This window comes from Bison bison, unplaced genomic scaffold, assembly GCF_000754665.1.
Source record: "Bison bison bison isolate TAMUID 2011002044 unplaced genomic scaffold, Bison_UMD1.0 scf7180017864299, whole genome shotgun sequence".
NCBI lineage: Eukaryota > Metazoa > Chordata > Mammalia > Artiodactyla > Bovidae > Bison > Bison bison.
In genome coordinates, this window is record NW_011494871.1 from 5,333,103 (window position 1) to 5,350,361 (window position 17,259).

General features: G+C 44.0%; 1 protein-coding gene across 1 annotated transcript in view; it reads left to right on the forward strand.

Annotated features, from left to right (window-relative positions):
* The window catches only part of LOC104996874 (microtubule-associated tumor suppressor candidate 2-like), a gene marked incomplete at its 3' end in the record, with an annotated part of 142,787 nt that overhangs the window by 106,362 nt on the left and 19,166 nt on the right, over positions 1–17,259 (forward strand). Inside the window, exon 3 of the mRNA XM_010851261.1 lies at positions 10,596–13,032. Within this exon, the coding sequence (XP_010849563.1) occupies positions 10,840–13,032 (2,193 nt within the window). The remainder of the gene's footprint in view (positions 1–10,595; positions 13,033–17,259) is intronic.

Here is a 17,259-nt window from a genome sequence, read left to right on the forward strand (position 1 = left end):
CCACTAGGGTTCTGTGCAACTTTCTTCCCCTTGGGTTTCCCCCTAAATGCTGAACAGGACGTTGCTATTTGCTGGCCAGCAGTCACATCTTTTTCCTCTTTGCTTGTGTACCCTAACTTTGTTCTAACATTAGGCCACCCCCCTGGCCACTGGACTCAGTGACTCCTGATGTTGCCGTCAAGTCACCAGGGCCCCGTTCCCCTGCCCTTTAAGGGGTAGCCTAGGGGTGCTTCTGGGAAGGTTTCTTTGCTCCTAGAGACAAACAAGGAAGAAGTAGCCTCCCCCTTCACTGGCGAAGAAAGAGCCTGGAGCCTGCAGAACAGTTGCTCAACACAAGCGGGACTGGCAGTTGCCTGTTTCTCACAGGATCTGGCTCCCACCCCGTCCTGTTCTGCTCCCGTCTGAATTAGCTCATCTCCCAGCCTGAGCCCCACCCTTGTTTTCTTTGGTGGCCCATACTGGACCCCTCAATCTTCCTACATCTCTATATTCATTTTGCAGAAGTATAGTCTTTAGAGATTTGGGTAATATATGTATATGTACGAATTATTGTGTGTTTGAAAATGAATATATTCTCATACTTGACTTGATAGTCTATTAAAATATGGAATTCAAGGTGAAAATCATTATTTCTTGGAACGGTATCATAGCTCCCTGACTTCAGATGCTTGTTGTTACTGTTCAGGGATCTGCCGCCAGTGATTCCATTGATCTGTGACCTGTCTTATCTCCCTGGAATTCTCTTTCTTCTAGGCCCCTGGACGTGCAGGATACTATGGTTTGCAATAGTCTGTGTTTTCTCAATTAGGTCCTCATTGGGCACTTCTAACCTGGACTCTTCCGTGTTAGTTCAGAAGAGGCCCTAACAGTCAACTGGATCCTATTTCTCTGGTCAGAAGGAGGGTAGTCAGTGTGTAAACGTGCCCCCTCAGCCTTGAAGCATGGCCGGTTCAGAAGAGTGGTCCTGGGACGGGACTTCTGGTCAGGATCCTTCCTGGCCACTGTCTGGACCACACATTAGAGGGGCAGTTAGCATCATAGCTCTGTTTCTTGTGCCTGAAACTTAGGCACCCAGGTCATGTATTTAAGAGGATATGATTGTGAATCGTTATATGGAAAGTGACTAATTAGCTTTTCGGCTGTTTTATTGAAAAGATAAGAAGCATGAGACTTATGGTATTTCTTTGAGAGTCTTTGATTAAAATGGATGTTTGAGCAGCTCATGCTATTTAAGAGTGAATTTCTAAACTGTGGTGTTAAATATTTAAAGCATGCGCATTAAAATTCATCCTTACTCAGGTCTGTACTTTCTGAGAGTGTTTGATTTTTGTTGCTTATGGAAGTTGTCAGTTTTGATCATCCAGATGTGATGCGTGAAGCCCCCGTGCTATCCCAGAAATGCTTACAGGCCAGCTTTCCTGAGTTGGGTGCGATTCAGACACTTATCACCATGTTGCTCTTTAAGGAAGCATTCTTGAATTTTGTTGGAAATCTTAAGGTTTCTTACTTGTTTTGTTTTGTACTATTTTTCTGCAAGTTTTGGTGAAATGTTGGAGGAATCCTACAAGTCCACTAAGGCAATATTATTCATTCATCTTGATTGTATAGAAGAACCAGTCATTCTCCCCAGCATAGGTCATTTATTTTTCTTGCATGTTTCTAGGCCAAGTTGGTTCCTAACTAAGGAATATATTTTTTTCTTTTTCTATTTATCTTCATTTCTTTATCTCTCCCATAGAGATTAAGACATTCCAAACATGGTGATCAAAATGCCTTATTCATTACATAGTATAACTAAGAGAAATACAGAGACTCTTAACAAAAAGCCTTGGGACTTGAAAGTATATCCCTTTCCATTTAATTGGAGTTTGTTTGTTTGTTTGTTTTTTGCAGTCACTGTGCCGTTTATTTATTTGCTCTCTGGTTGTTACACACTTTTTTTTTTTTGCTTGTGCTGCCTTGGTGTTAAATATTTAGCTTTATCCTTCTAGGTATCTGGTTCATTTGACAGAAAAAAAGGTTATATGCTTCTGATGAAAGATGAAGAAATGTACCTTCCAGAAAAGACTTGATTTGAAAGAAACCCATTTCCAGTGACCTGGTGCAGGCTGCTGCTTTTTTTAATTTCAAGATCTTTAATCTGGCAGTGACTGTTTTTGAGTTTTTTTTTTTTTTAATTGGAGTATAATTGCTTTACAATGTTGTGTTAGATTCTGGTGTACAACAGTGTGAATCCGCTCTGTGTATACATGTAGCCCCTCCCTCTAGAGCCTCCCTCCAAAACCCCCCTCCACTCGCTTTGTCATCACAGAGCACCAGGCTGGGCATCCTGTGCTATACAGCAGCTTCCTGTTAGCTATGTTTTACACACGGCAGTGTATCTGTGTCAGTGCTGCTCTCTCAATTCACAAGGGGGGTACCCTCTCCTTACCCCCAACCTGTGCAGGCTTTTGAGCTGCAGGTGATGCTCAAATTATCGCTGATGCTGTGAGAAAGAATTCTTTCTTCCTTTCAGATAGCAGACAATCCCTGAGGTTTACAGCCTACAGTCCCGCAGATAAACAAGGGTCATATGCCACCCCCGTTGTGAATGCTCAAGTCCATTGCCAGGGTCTAAGGTACATGGAAGAGGTCAAGGTTTGCAGCTTTGAGCACCTCTGCGGCTTTGAAATAAACACACTTGGAGAAGCGAGGTTGAGCAGGGTCTGGCAGAGAAGTTTGAGAAAGTGTTGGTCCTGTCTCCCAGTTGTACTTGCAGCCCCCCAACCCCAGCCTCCAGGAAGCATTCTCCCTCCCTACCTGTTAAAGCAGACTTAAGGATTCTCCTGGAACTGCCTGGCCCAGCATCCACACTGTAGAGCAGATTGAGCCATAGGACACGTGGGAAAGAAAGAAGGGGATGTGTTCCTTGCCCGTTCTAGATTTGTTGCGTGTTTTTAGGGTGTGTTGAAATATTCACATAAGCCATTTATGATTAGAAATGAAGGGAACAAACTTGTGAATATCAACAGCGTTATGTTAATACTTGGGCAGGTAGATGAATAGGAGAAGATGCTCTAAATTCAAACTGTTCTTCAAAGCAAGTGGGTCCTCAGTTGCCCTTCACCTGCCAGGCAGGTGGCATAGGTTGTGAAGCAGCCAGGTTATGAGTTCATAGGCTGGATAGCCCTTGGACGAGAAGAGAGGACATGCCTTGCAAGTGAATGTTGGAGCTCATTTTTTGTTTTAAAATGCTGTTCACTCCTCCAACAACAGTATAACCAAAGCATTGTCTGACTCAGCCAGTTGAGTCAGACATATGGACACTATATATGGAGTCCTATATATGGGTACTCTTCCTTTCCTGTACGTCAGAAAGGATCTGCTTTTATCTAGATATGAAGCCTGTCTCTCTTTTCAGTTTCTTATTAATAAATGCAAGAATATGATAATATTGGAAGAGTTTGGATCTCATCTAGTACTTTGTAGATGGAATATTAGTCTTCAATATGTTAGCTTGATAAAATCTGGAAATAGCTTGTCTCCCATGTTTGCCATTAAAAATAACGGCTAGAGAGAATTTCACTTTGGAGATACACAGCATGAAATAAGAAGTACAAATAGCTGAACATCATATGAAATGATGTGTAATGTCACTAGAGGTAAAATAATAAGGAAATAAAATAGCAAGACTTTAAACCTGTCAACTTTAAAAATTGATGATTCTGTGGAAGCTTGGCCTGGGGGCTTAAGACCATGGACTGTGGATTTACATTCCTGCTCTTCCTCATACTTTCAGAAGTTATTTAATGTCTCTCTGCCTTAGTTTCTTCATCTGTAAAAACAAGATAGCAAAATCTAGCCATAGGGTTGTTATATGGATTCAGTGCAGCAAAGCACTGCAAATAGCACCTGGAAATGGTAAATGCTATTCAAGTGTGGAAAATAAATTCCTAGTGTTGAGTGAACTTCATTTCTTAAAAAAGTGCTTTTGAATCCCTGCCGTGTGCCTGCTACTGTTGTGGGCTTGAGACGAGAGTGGTGAACAGAAGATGGGATGGTTGGGTGGGGGTTGCCTGCTCTCCTGGAGCTTATATAGGACAAGGGGAGGCTGATAATACACAGGCAAATAAACACAAGAACCAGATCACCTTGGGTGGTGAGAAGTGTGTTCTGAAGAGAGTATCCAGATGTCCAGTCTGTACTTGGTGTCTTGGCATTCTGTCTGTCTTAGCATTTTAAAATTCTCAAAAGTGTTCCAGTTCTGTACAAAATCTTGTACGTGAATGTTTTTAGTAGCTTTATTTATAATTGCCACAATCTGGAAATAAGCCAAACGTTCTTCAACCGGGGAAGGTGTGAACAAACTGTGGTACATAGTGTGGGATTGTATTTAGCCATAGAAATGAATGAACTCTGATAGACCCCAGGTCGTGATGAATCTCAGATGCACTGTGCTTGGGAAAGAAGCCAGGCATAGAGGCTGCACACTGTATAGTTACATTTAAATGACATTCTGGAAAAGGCTAAGTGTGGGAACAGAAATCAGATCTCGGTTGCCAGGGGCTGGGTAAGGGAAGGGTTGACTTGCAAACCGGGGGATTTTGGAGCCTGTGGAACTGTTCTGTATCTTGATTGTGATGGTGGTGATCACAAGGTTGACTACATTTGCTGAAACGTGCAGAACGGTACAGTAAAGAGGGTGCAATTTACCATAGATAAATTATGCTTTAATTAAAAATGAAAAAATTCCTAAGCAGAAAAATGGTGTTGCTGTTCAAATGGCAAATAATCTGGTCATTGTGGTCATGAAGAATTTCAGAAGAGAGGAGATGGGACAGATAGTAGGGCAATTGAGAGAGAGAAGGAAGATTGATTGACACTTTTTTCTTGAGCGCAATTTGCATTTATTCAACAAGTAATTATGGGCACCCATTATGTGCCAGGTCCTGGCATATAGTCTGGGCATAGACTGTGCCTGTAAACAAAACAAAAAACCCTAATGGGGCTTCAAGTTGTGTATTAAGATGAAAATGTGCTTTCCTGTTTTCACAATGAGGCTACCTTTAGGAATGTATTGTAAGGAAGTAAGGGGAGCATAAAGATATACATTCAGCAATTTTATATGAAGAACTATTTTAAAAGACAAAAGCTGAAAACAATCTAAAGTCTGACAGTGGGAGATTGACAGGGAAATTATGGTAAAAGTGACCATGACAAGTAATAAAGTTTTATTACGTGTATTTATGTGGAGAGGTGTCCATGATATGCAAAGTATAAACCTGGAGTTAAAAAGCTGATTCCTTGAGTGTTAAAAAAAATCTGGAGTTCTACACATTAATCTCTGTTTTTTATGGTGGGAGCAGGGGACTTTGGTATATTTTTTTATTTTCTTACACAATGAAATTCCATTAAAAAAATAATGGGCAATGTAAGTATTTGAATTTTAGGAAAAAATCACTCAAGACAAAAAATAAATATTACACATAATAGGCAAAAATGAATACCCTATATATTCTAGGTGATACTCTGTCCTGGAAGTAAGGATGTTTTTTTAATGTGGAAAACAAATGCTTTCTGTTGTCAAATGTGAAAGAGGCTTCTTTTGGAGAAGCATGCAACATTTTTACTGGGGATACCTAAAATATCAATTCATTTAATATTTTGATGAAATATAAGATTGGTCTAGCCTTTGGAAAGCCAAGTTATGTCTTTTCCTGGCCCTTTACAAAATAGAGCATTTTGTTTACACATTCTTCACTCAAAATAAAAATAAAATAGCCTCTGCTAGCTAAGAAGAAAAGGGAGATTTTTTTCTGAACACAGTTCTGATTATATGTTAGAATAAAATGTGATGTAGTACTCATATTATGGACATAGATAAGGAGAGTAAAGCCAGCTGCAGAGAATGGTTCTAGTTTTACATAATTTAGCAACCTTTCACAGAATTCAGCACCACGGATAGCTACAGGGTCCTGGAATATAAGAGTTACCATCTCCCAACCAGTGATTCCTGGAGAAGAAAATGGCACCCCACTCCAGTACTCTTGCCTGGAAAATCCCATGGATGGAGGAGCCTGATAGGCTGCAGTCCATGGGGTCGCTAGGAGTCAGACACGACTGAGTGACTTCACTTTCACTTTTCATTTTCATGCATTGGAGAAGGAAATGGCAACCCACTCCAGTGTTCTTGCGAGAATCCCAGAGATGGCAGAGCCGGGTGGGCTGCTGTCTCTGGGGTCGCACAGAGTCGGACACGACTGAAGCGACTTAGCAGCAACCAGTGATTCAACTTTTAATCAAGCAATGAAACTGAATTTGTAAAGTTTATTCAGTCAGCAGTGCATCGAGTTTTAAACTACCTGTACCTGTTGAGAATAAACAGATACAGCATTATGAAATAGGACCAAGAACCTGGCTATTTCTAAATAATTGCCATTGCAGAAAGCACAGATGAGTGATTACCACAAGACTCTCTAAAATAGTTGAATACATTAACTTGTATGTGAATGCTTGTAAGTCACTTCACATAAAACTATCCTATTAAATTATAGACCTCAATAGATGCTCAGTAAAAATGTCAAACTTTGAAAGTTGGGATTTTGACTTTTTTGCATCATTATTGTATTTACCATTACATTTTGGGTTTACAGCTTATACATTTTTCTGTATTCATAAGTTTTTCTGAAGGATAATTTGTTGCATGGTAGGAATTTTAGCTGGAGCTTCTTTGGTGCCTAAGTTTTATTGAGTCAGATGGAATTGCATTTACATTCAAAGACACAGCACTTGAATATTTATGTGAAAATTCACAACTGATAAAGCATTCCCTAGCAGATTTGGCAGCTCAGAAGGAAAATACAGTATTTTTCATATCTTTTAAAACCCATGTCTCCATTTAATAACATAAAATCCCTCAAACTTTCTTTAGTTTTTAAATCTTCTAATTAAAATAAATATTATGACAAATATAAATCAATCATGATGATCCGAATGTGTTTTTCCATATAGTGTTAGTTGCTCAGTCGTGTCTGACTCTTTGCGATGCCACGGACTGTAGCCTGCCAGGCTCCTCTGTCCGTGGAATTCTCCAGACAAGAATACTGAAGTGGGTTGCCATTTCCTTCTCCAGGGGATCTTCCTGACCCAGAGATTGAATTTGGGTGTCCTGCATTGCAGGCAGATTCTTTACCATCTGAACCACCAGGGAAGGCCCTGAGAATTCTGGCATAGCCCTCCTAGGGGGAAGGGAAGAGGGTGCCTTACTGGTTAACCAGTTGGGAAGGTGGACTTTGTAATCTACATCTTAAAAGACTGAAAAAAAAATGAGGGCCCATGCTGTATTGAAAGTGATTCACCATTTTGAGCTGAAGTTGGGAGGAGATAATCCCAAGCGCCAACTATGTACAAAAATGCTGTCCCAGACACTGTAGGGAATAGAGAGGCATCTGAGCTGTTAACCTACAGCCTAGTGAGCTTGTAGTTTAGTAAAGAAGACACACAGCTGTAATGGAACTGTAGAAAAAGGCTCATCTAAGTATAATAAAAGAAGATGTGTATGCTAAGTCACTCAGTCGTGTCCGACTGTTTGTGACCCCACAGACTGTAGCCTGTCCGTGGGATTCTCCAGGCAAGAACACTGGAGTGGGTTGTCATGCCCTTCTCCAGGGGATCTTCTCGAGCTAGGGATTGAACCCAAATCTCTTATATCTCCTGCATTGGCAGGTGGGTTCTTTACCACTAGCGCCACCTGGGAAGCCCAATAAAAGATGTGAAAGTGAAGTCGCTCAGTTGTGCCCAAATCTTTGGCACCCAATGGATAGTAGCCTTCACCCAGCTCCTCTGTCCATGGGATTTTCAAGGCAAGAGTACTGGAGTGGGTTGCCATTTCCTTCTCCAGGGGATCTTCCCAACCCAGGGATCGAACCCAGGTCTCTCACATTGTAGACAGATGCTTTACCATCTGAGCCACCAGAGAAGTCATATTTTTTTAAAAATTATATTTATGTACATAAAAGATGTACATAAATATAATTTTTAAAATATGGTATGATAGTGCCAGAAGGAAAGATCTAGGGATTTAGGATGTGGAGAACTAATATCAAGCTACTTCTTCACCTTTTTTGGGGAAAGGGGAGAAAGGAGAAATCAGGAAAGGCCTAATGAAAGATTGGCATTCTGAACTCAAAGGGTGGAGCTGTGGGGTGCTTGTGCTCAGTCGCTCAGCTGTGTCCAACTCTTTGCGACCCCATGGACTATAACCCACCAGACTCCTCTGTTCATGGAATTTTCTAGGCAAGTATACTGGAGTGGGTTGCCATTTTCTACACCAGGGGGATCTTCCCAACCCAGGGATTGAACCCACGTCTACTACATTGGCAGGTGGATTCTTTACCACAGCGCCACCTGGGAAGCAAGAAGCTATGGAATATGAAGGCCAGTTTTACTGGCAGGCACATGTCAAGTAGAACAGTAAAGGGGATTAAAGCCTGGAAGCATACATGGGCCCAGCGCTCATCAGACCTTGAATGTCAAGCTGGGAGATGTGGCCTTCGCCCATCATTCAGATAGTGGTATGGTCACATTAGCGGACAGCACAGAGATGGGGGTCTGCTGAGGTCTTCTGTGTCCAGGCATGCCTTCCCTGCTGTACTAGACAGAATAAACATGGTGACAGGAAATTGAAGCGCAAGATAGAGGAAGAGATTGTTTATGAGGACCTAGATCCTATCTGTCTGCTTAATGATGCAAGAACATATATACACTCAACTGAAAGGTTCTGGACAAGTTGGTCAAACCATCAGCAGAGATTGAGAGCCAGGGAGAGTCAGGAGAGCCGAAGACATGCCTGATGGTTAATGATGGGCAAAGACAGTTTTGTTTGTTGGCAAGGAAGAGGGTGCGGTGCTTACCTGACGTGTCAGTGAGCCTGATGCTGAGTCCGTGTTGCATTTTAGAAAGCACTGGTCACTTGTCACTCTCTAGCAATCACATTGTGGGCTGCAGTGGCTGATACTCTGGTTTGAGTTGTCACTGCCGAGAATTTACTGATTTCCTGCTGCCAGCCTCTGCAGTTCAAGCTCAAGAGGTCTGTTGGTTTCATGCTTATAATTCTGCCCTCAGAGAATTAGAGACGCTTACTTTGTGGGTTGGCTCACATTTGTGGAATTCTTGCTGTCTGTGACTTTCCCGACCCAGAGAACATGAAGCTCTTTTAAACTGCTGTCCTATTGATTTACCTACATGCTTTTTGTATTTGTGCCAGAGGCACAAGGAAAACACCTTAAAAACTGAATAAAGAAAGAAAGAAGGATGTACTGAGACTCCCCTCTGTGTCAGGGAACTGAGGCTGGGATCAGAGTGTCAGCACCCGGGTTAGGCTTGAGACTGGACCTGGAGGTCCACTGGCCTTCTCGGGACCAGCCTGACCTAAGGAGTGGGAGGATGAGGACGTGAGTACAAAGTGGACAGAACGGAAGTGCAACACGGCAGGGAGGGGAAGGTGTATACTTGTGCGTAGGCGTGTGTGTTTGTCTTTTGTTTTATTCTGTTTTTTATTTAAAAATTTTATTGAGTATAGTTGATTTATAGTATTGTGTTCAAGTGTACAGCACAGCAATTCGTTATACATATGCTTATATCTGTTCTTTTCTGATTCTTACCTGATTCTTTTCTCATACAGTAGTTATAGAGTATTGAGTCGTGTTCCCCGTGTTGTAAAGTCAGCCCTTGTTGGTTATCTATCTTGATTTGGTTGTGTGTGTATGTTAATCATAGGTGTGTGTGTGTGTGTGTGTGTGTTTGGACAAGATTCTATGAACATGGGGGGAAAGAGTGGAAAGACTTAGGCTAGGATGTTACTGCATCCTGTGGTGGGGAGTAGGGAGAAGGGACAAATAAAAAAAATGACTGACAAAAACTTAGCTTATAGGAAATGATCTCATTAATGGAAAAAGTACACGCTGTGTGTAGATGCAAGCAAATGAAAGGAAAAGAATATTTATAGCAAGAATACTCTCATGGGGCATGTGAGGCCTGAGAACGACCTAATGCTGGGAGCGTGTGATATTGCTTTCTATACCGATATGTTACATTTGATGATGTCCACCAGGTTTCTCCATTGTACAGATGAAGTTTTCCTTTGTAAGAAATAAAGCAGTCTGGAGGGTGGTGCTCTAAGACTGTGTAAATATCCTGTTTCCCAGCAGTTTTGCACTTGGTGATTTTAGCAACCGTTGGTGTCCCTCATCCAAGATAATTATTACTCTGGTGAATACAAAGTGGTGATTTTTCTAATTGTCTAATTTTTCTTGTATCAGTTGGTATTCTTCTGTGAAGAAGAACCTTCCTTTCTCGTCTGCCCTTTTTAATCAGTATCAGTATGAACTTGTGGATTTTTAAAATATAAACTTAAGATTTAATGTGTGTTTATAATCCATTTCTAACATTAATCATTTCGATGTTATGTTCTCCCGTGCCCCTATCAGAAAAGTTTTGGAGAAATAGTATCTGGATTGAGTGAATGAAGTAATGGTAGGAAAGTGATGAATAAATCTGTGTTTACCGAGAGTTTCTATCTGTCAATCTAGTGTACTTTTCTTTTTATTTCTCTCTAGGTCTCATGGACTAATTGGCTCTCATTCACCGGGAACCCAACAGATAAGTCGTCCTTCTGTGTGTGAAGAAAATGCTCGGTTTTAAAACTGCTCTGAAAATGATGAAAGCAGGATCGCCCCGGTGACACTGTCAGGGGGCAACAAGCAGCTTGAGAATTTCCTCTTCTCCAGGTAGCAGCTTGAAGGACACCCCTTTCCATTAAGGAGGACTGCATGGCAGGCAGCCCCCACTGACGGCTAGAAAATGAGCGTTCCAGTGGCTCCTAAGAAGTCATGTTACAGCGAATTGCGGGACAGCAGAAATGGAGCAAAAAATAATAACGACCGAGTCCTGAGTTTGGGAGATGCCAATGCCAACCCCATCATGTTGGAGGTTGGCTCCTCTTCTGATGAGCCTGCCACATGTGCTGTGCCAGAGGAAGTTGGAAATGCAAATTTGAGGGGACCAGAGAGTAGTCCCTGTGTCCCGAAGGAGTTTCACCCACTTCAGGGCTTTGCGAAGGCATCTCAGGCCGTCCCCACCAGCCTGAAGGATTTTAAATTCTCTCCGATGGCTCAGAGAGAACGGAATGAAGAGTCCGAGCTGGAGAGAGGTGCAGACCACCTACAGGCCCTTCGGGGTCTCCAGGGACCAGGTCTGCCGAGTCGGAGGACTGTCATGGGCGAGTCTAGCCTGGAGGTTCCGGCTAAGCGGGAGGCTGATGTCCCCCGGCCTGTCCCCAAGGATAAGTTGGCCAAGACCCTTGACAACGAGGAACTGAGGAGGCATTCTTTAGAAAGAGTTAGCAGTTCTGCTGCAGCAGTGGATGTGCTCACAAAGGAGCGGGCTGGGGGCCTGGCCTGGCCGCTTCCACAACCCACAGGGCTGGGGTCCCCAGAAGCCCCGCATCTGGTGCCCGGTGATGGGAAGGGGCCACCGAAGATGGGGACAGCCCCTTCTCCAGGGCCGCCTTGTCCTCTGGCGGACGGGACCTCAGAGGGAAAGGGCGCACGTCATCCTAAACCATCTACCTCAGTAACCATGGAGACCGTCCCCTTAGAGATCCAGCCAGAGAGGGGACGGGTACCCAAGGTCAGCGCCCAGAGCACAGCACCTTCTGCCCATCCAGAGTGCGCTCTCGATTGCTCTCCAGCCTCGAAGGATGTCCCGAGAAGGCCAGAAGCACAAGTGGGTCCGGTGAAGGTGGAGCCCAAGACAGAGCTGAAACCTGTGCAGGAGTTCAAGTCCACCCAGGTCGGGGAGCTGGGGTGTCGTCAGGGGCATGGCGTGTCACCTCTCGGGAGAAAGCAGCCAGCTGGGGAGGTGCAGCCAGGAGCCTCAGCCGCTGGGTTGAGCAGCTTGGCACATGGCGTTCCCCACCCGCCGGGTGCAGGAAGAGACAGAGGTGAGCCGGAGAAGGGAGGTGAGGACGGGTCTCTCCGAACCACCCCCAAACCGAGCCCCGGTTCCTCACGAGCTGCGGATCAGCAACCCACGTCCAGAAGTTTGCCAGGCGCAGCTCGGAAGCTGGGGGAAATGGTGCCCAACGGTGTGTCACCAGGGGATGGTCACGTAGCTTTTGTTGCTGGAAACTCGACTGACAGCAAGCCCTCTGGTGCCAGCGATGAGAAAGGCGTCCTGGGAGATGGGAACAGTGTCAACACTATGGTTTTTGACTCAGCTTCCTCTGTTGGAGAGAGCGAAACTCGGGTCCCTGAGCCCCCCAACCCTTCAAGCAGCCGCTCAGAAGCCGAGGAAGGCCAAGAGGTCTGTATATCTGTTGCAGAGATCAGGAACCATCTGGAACCTGCAGTGAAGACTGAAAGCACCTCCCCAGCGAGGGCAGATGTCCTTCTCGGTGTCCCCGCGTCCCTCCACCCAGAGACAACTGTGAATGTGGCCCGCCAGCCCCCGCCACCCAGCAGCCGCTTTCAGGACTTGGGCACGTCAAGTGTGGATGTGGGGTACCCCCCGGCCGCCCTGCCTCCCGCTGACAGCACCGGGTTGTCACACGCCTCCCCCAAAGTGCCTGCCAAGAACGCCTGCCCTGGGGCCCTCCCCCGTCCCGAGGACACACCCACCTCACTGGAGGGGACGATGGGCCCCCCGGTTGAGAAGAGGGAAGAGCGGGCGGACCCCAGGCCCGTCGTGATGCCCAAGCCCAAGCACGTGAGGCCCAAGATCATCACCTACATCCGGAGGAGCCCACAGGCCCTCGGCCAGGTGGACGCGTCGCTGGTTCCCGTGGGGCTCCCTTATGCTCCTCCTGCGTGCAGCATGGCTCTCCCCAAAGAGGACAAGGCGGCAGGTGGTGACCTGAAGCCAGCTGCCGGCCTCTACGAGAAGTTCAAGCCGGACCTGCAGAGGCCTCGGGTGTTCAGCTCTGGACTAGTGGTGTCGGGGATCAAGCCCCCAGGACATCCCTTCAGTCCAATGAGTGAGAAGTTTTTGCAGGAGGTAAGAGAATGTCATTGTGAGACAGTCTGTGAGTTGAACATCCTAAAGTTCGTGAGGTGTTTTCAATGAATTGTGAAAGCAGAGTGTCCTCTCTTAGCAAATTCTAGACACTGATGGACGTATTTGTAAGAAAGGGGTGTTTTGAACTAGAGCAGATTGCAGGCAAATGAACGGTTTCCACTGGAAGAGATTGATGATCAGAATGAGGTGGATCTAACATCTAAAGGGATTCTTTTAAATTCTGCCTGACATAATACATAAAAGTTAGAAAAGCATTTAAATTGGCTTCTGTATTTAAATTGTTCTTGTTGTTGTTCAGTCGCTCAGTTGTGTCCGACCCTTTGCGACCCCATGGCCTGTAGCACGCCAGGCTTCCCTGTCCATCACCATCTCCTGGAGTTTGCTCAAACTCAGGCTCATTGAGTCAGCAATGCCATCCAACCATCTCATCCTCTGTTATCCCCTTCTCCTCCTGCTTTGTCTTTCCCAGCATCATCAGGGTCTTTTCCAATGAGCTGGGTCTTAGCATCAGATGGCCAAAGTATTGGAGTTTTAGCTTCAGTATCAGTCCTTCCAGTAAATACTCAGCTTTGATTTCCTTTATTGTTATTCAGTCGCTTAGTCCTGTCTAATTCTTTGCAACCCCAAGGACTGCAGCATGCCAGGCCTTGCTCTCCTTCACTGTGTCCTGGAGTTTGCTCAAACTGCCACTGAGTCAGTGATTTCCTTTAGGATTGACTAGTTTGATCTCCTTGCTGATAAGTGAGCACAATTCTTCTATAAAGTAGTGGGGAAAAAACCCCAAATGAATATATTATTCAAATTGCTCAGACTTGATCCTCTTCTGAAGGAGAATATTTCCCTATGGGAGACTTTTGTGTTTGTACACAGTACAGTGAGTAGAAAATAATGTGTTAGGCATGGGCTCTGTTTTAAGTCTAAACAATAATTACAGCTAGCATTTAGTTGAGTGCCTGCTATGTCCTGGGACCACATAGTGTCACATTTCATTTTTGCCCATCTTCGCCAATCCTTGCTGTGATTCTCTGCAGGGTGGGATTGTGGTGCTCTCATCATTGTCCGGATGAGGAAGCAGATTTGGAGAGCTCTGAGTCCCTCATCTAAAGCCACAAAACAAGGGCAGTGCTGAGATAGCCACCCAGGTCCTCACTGTGCCGCCCCTCTCAGTTCCATGGGGCTGGGGCCAGTTATTCTCCCAGAGCTCAGAGAGCAGGTTTTCTCTGGACTCAAATCTCATGACAACCAGTGATCAACTGAGAGGAAAGTGAGGCCAGGTCAGTGCTCCCCCTGACACCCTCCAGTTCTTCCCAGGCTGCTGTGGACATGGGCGGGAGCTGGTAGGATGGCTCAGCTGTTAGGATGCCCTCTGTCTGGCTCCTTCACTTCCTGACCGCCTGGCCTTCGTTCCCGCTCCTTTTGCTGCCTCAGGGCCTTTGCACGTACCTCTGCTCAGGACATTCTTCTCTCAGATACCTGAATGGAGAAGGCAGTGGCACCGCACTCCAGTATTCTTGCCTGGAAAGTCCCATGAACGGAGGAGCCTGGTGGGCTGCAGTCTGTGGGTCGCGAAGAGTCGGACACGACTGAGTGACTTCCCTTTCACTTTTCACTTTCATGCATTGGAGAAGGAAATGGCAGCCCACTCCAGTGTTCTTGCCTGGAGAATCCCAGGGACTGGGGAGCTTGGTGGGCTGCCATCTGTGGGATCGCACAGAGTCAGACACGACTGAAGCGACTTAGCAGCAGCAGCAGCAGAAGATACCTGGAAGACTCTCCTTCACATTTTGTAGTTCTCTGTTCAAAATATCACTTCATTATGGAGTTTCATTCGAGGAAGTGTAGGTGATGCTGTGGTAAAGAAGCTGCCTGCCAGTGCAGGAGATGCAGGAGACTAGGATTTGATCCCTGGGTTGGAAAGATCTAGAAAGGAAATGGCTACCCACTCCAGTCTTCTTGCTGGGAAAACTCCAAGGACAGAGGAGCCATATGGGCTACAGTCCACGGGGTGGCAAAGAGTTGGGTACGACTGAGCACGCTTCATTCAGTTCTTCAAATAAAGTAATTCTGTGCCACCTTCTCCCCAAAAAAAGGTACCCCAGATTTTTCTCTGAGAAACACGTTTGTGAGAAAAACTGTATTTAGAGATGTAGACAAGAATCCTGTTCTTTCTCTCTGACCCGTCTTATCGTTTCTTGTGTATATTTTCCATCTTTGTTGCTTCTGGTCCTTCCATAAAATATAGAGTAATTTCTGTATTAGATGCACATTCCTCCTGCCCACCCCCACAGATATTCTGAAGTCTTAACCGTCTGGAAGCCATCCCAAGTCTTCACGAAGTGGCTTGAGTGTTCCTGCAGCTTTAGTAGCTCTGAGGGTTTGGGAGAGACCCGGTTAGCACGGGGATAGAAGTGCCGCTGGGCACAGCCCCTTTATCTGAGGACTGTTTTCTGCCTTAATCAGAGAATCTAGGGCCCAGACCCTTTCTTCAGGCTACAGTAAGAACTTATTTGCTCATGTGCCTGAAATGATTTTAGAAATTTGAAATCACAAGGATTCTTTAGTTTGCTTTTAAATTATTTCTTTAAAAATACTCCATTGGAGAAGGAGGGGGGAAAAAACCTCCATTTGAGGTTAATCTCCCTGTGTCTATGACTGTGCAGTGACACCTGCTGTGTTTTGTCAATAAAGATGAAAGAAAAGAGTGTGATGCTTTTTTGTAGACGCTCTTGTTTTATTAAAAATGCACAGAGTAGGCATCTAAGGAATACTTTTTGTTATCTTACCAGAGACAAATTACCCAACAAAATGATCGGCACCGAAGTTCCTATAATCATTAAGGTTGTTTTCCAATGATGGCATGATGAATTTTGACCCAAGAAATGTATCCAGTTTGAAAAAATGGAATAATTACTGGGATAAGACACTGCAATCTGAAAAACCCAACAGATGTAGGTTAGAAATGGTAATTTCTTCATGAGAGCACCTGCTGAAAGACATGAACAATGACACCAAACATTTAGACACTAAAATTTAAAAATCGAGGGGATATGAGTATAATTGAAATGCCAAAGATTGATAGTGAGAGAGTAAGTAGAAATAGTAAAAATTTTATCAGAGAGCAGATGTAGAATATTCTTTCATAGGAATATAATTTGCTGGAGCCTGAGTTCCGTCTATCGGCTATAGCGATCATACATATTTTACAAGGTGATTATGATAAAACTTTAAAGGCCTCATCTTTTGTTTCAATAATGTCAATTTAAAGAGAACTTTTATCTATTTTGACATTAAAAGAGTATTAAATTAAGGGTTTATCTCTTCAGCAGCCTGGATCACAGCTTTATAGCCCCTATTAAAGAATGTTGTTAAATGCCTGTGATTCCTGAATAGAAAGAGGTTTGACTTGTAAAATGTATTGTGATTTAGAGTAGACTTAATTAACATGTATGTCTTTTCATAAGCCTCTGACTCTGTTTTTTTTTTTAACTTGAAGTAAGGTTATTTTTCGGTGACTTATGTTCTTCATTTCTAGCATGAGGAAACACTGATGTTATGAACAGGCTTTGTGAGTACAGAATTGCATATATAAAAGGTAGCCATATGATTGCATATATGTAAGGTAGCCATCCATTGTGTTCTAATCCAAACGGTTAACCACAGAAAGTAGTAACATGATAACATGATGTTATGTTATTGGATTCAGGAAAGAATGAAACATGATTCCTTTATTTAATAGATGTTTGTTGATTTCAGCTCTGTGCTAGACATTGTTCTAGGTGCTATGAATTCAACAGTCAACAAGACTCTGCCCCAAAACTTCCATTCTAGCGAAACTTGCTCAAACATTCCTGGAGGCACCACCATACTAGGGAAGACAATCAGAGGTAATTGAGTCTCTCATTTTTAATTATATCAACAGAATATAGAGGCCTGAAAACACATCTTTCCATTAACTTCTCTATTCTTCCATTAAATAACCTTTCCTCCCTCATTAACAATGCATAGTTTATTTCCTAAGTAGCCTAATAAAGACTTAACCTAAACTGATAAAGTTCATCAACCTGTTGTAAGACAAGGTCACCAGAAAAACTGCCTGTTCTCCTTGGGAATAAGGAAACTTTCATAATTCCATGAACATTTGCTAAATTCTTGCCTTGCATCATTGACATTATTTATAGATTGACTACTTGCACAAATTCCAATGAT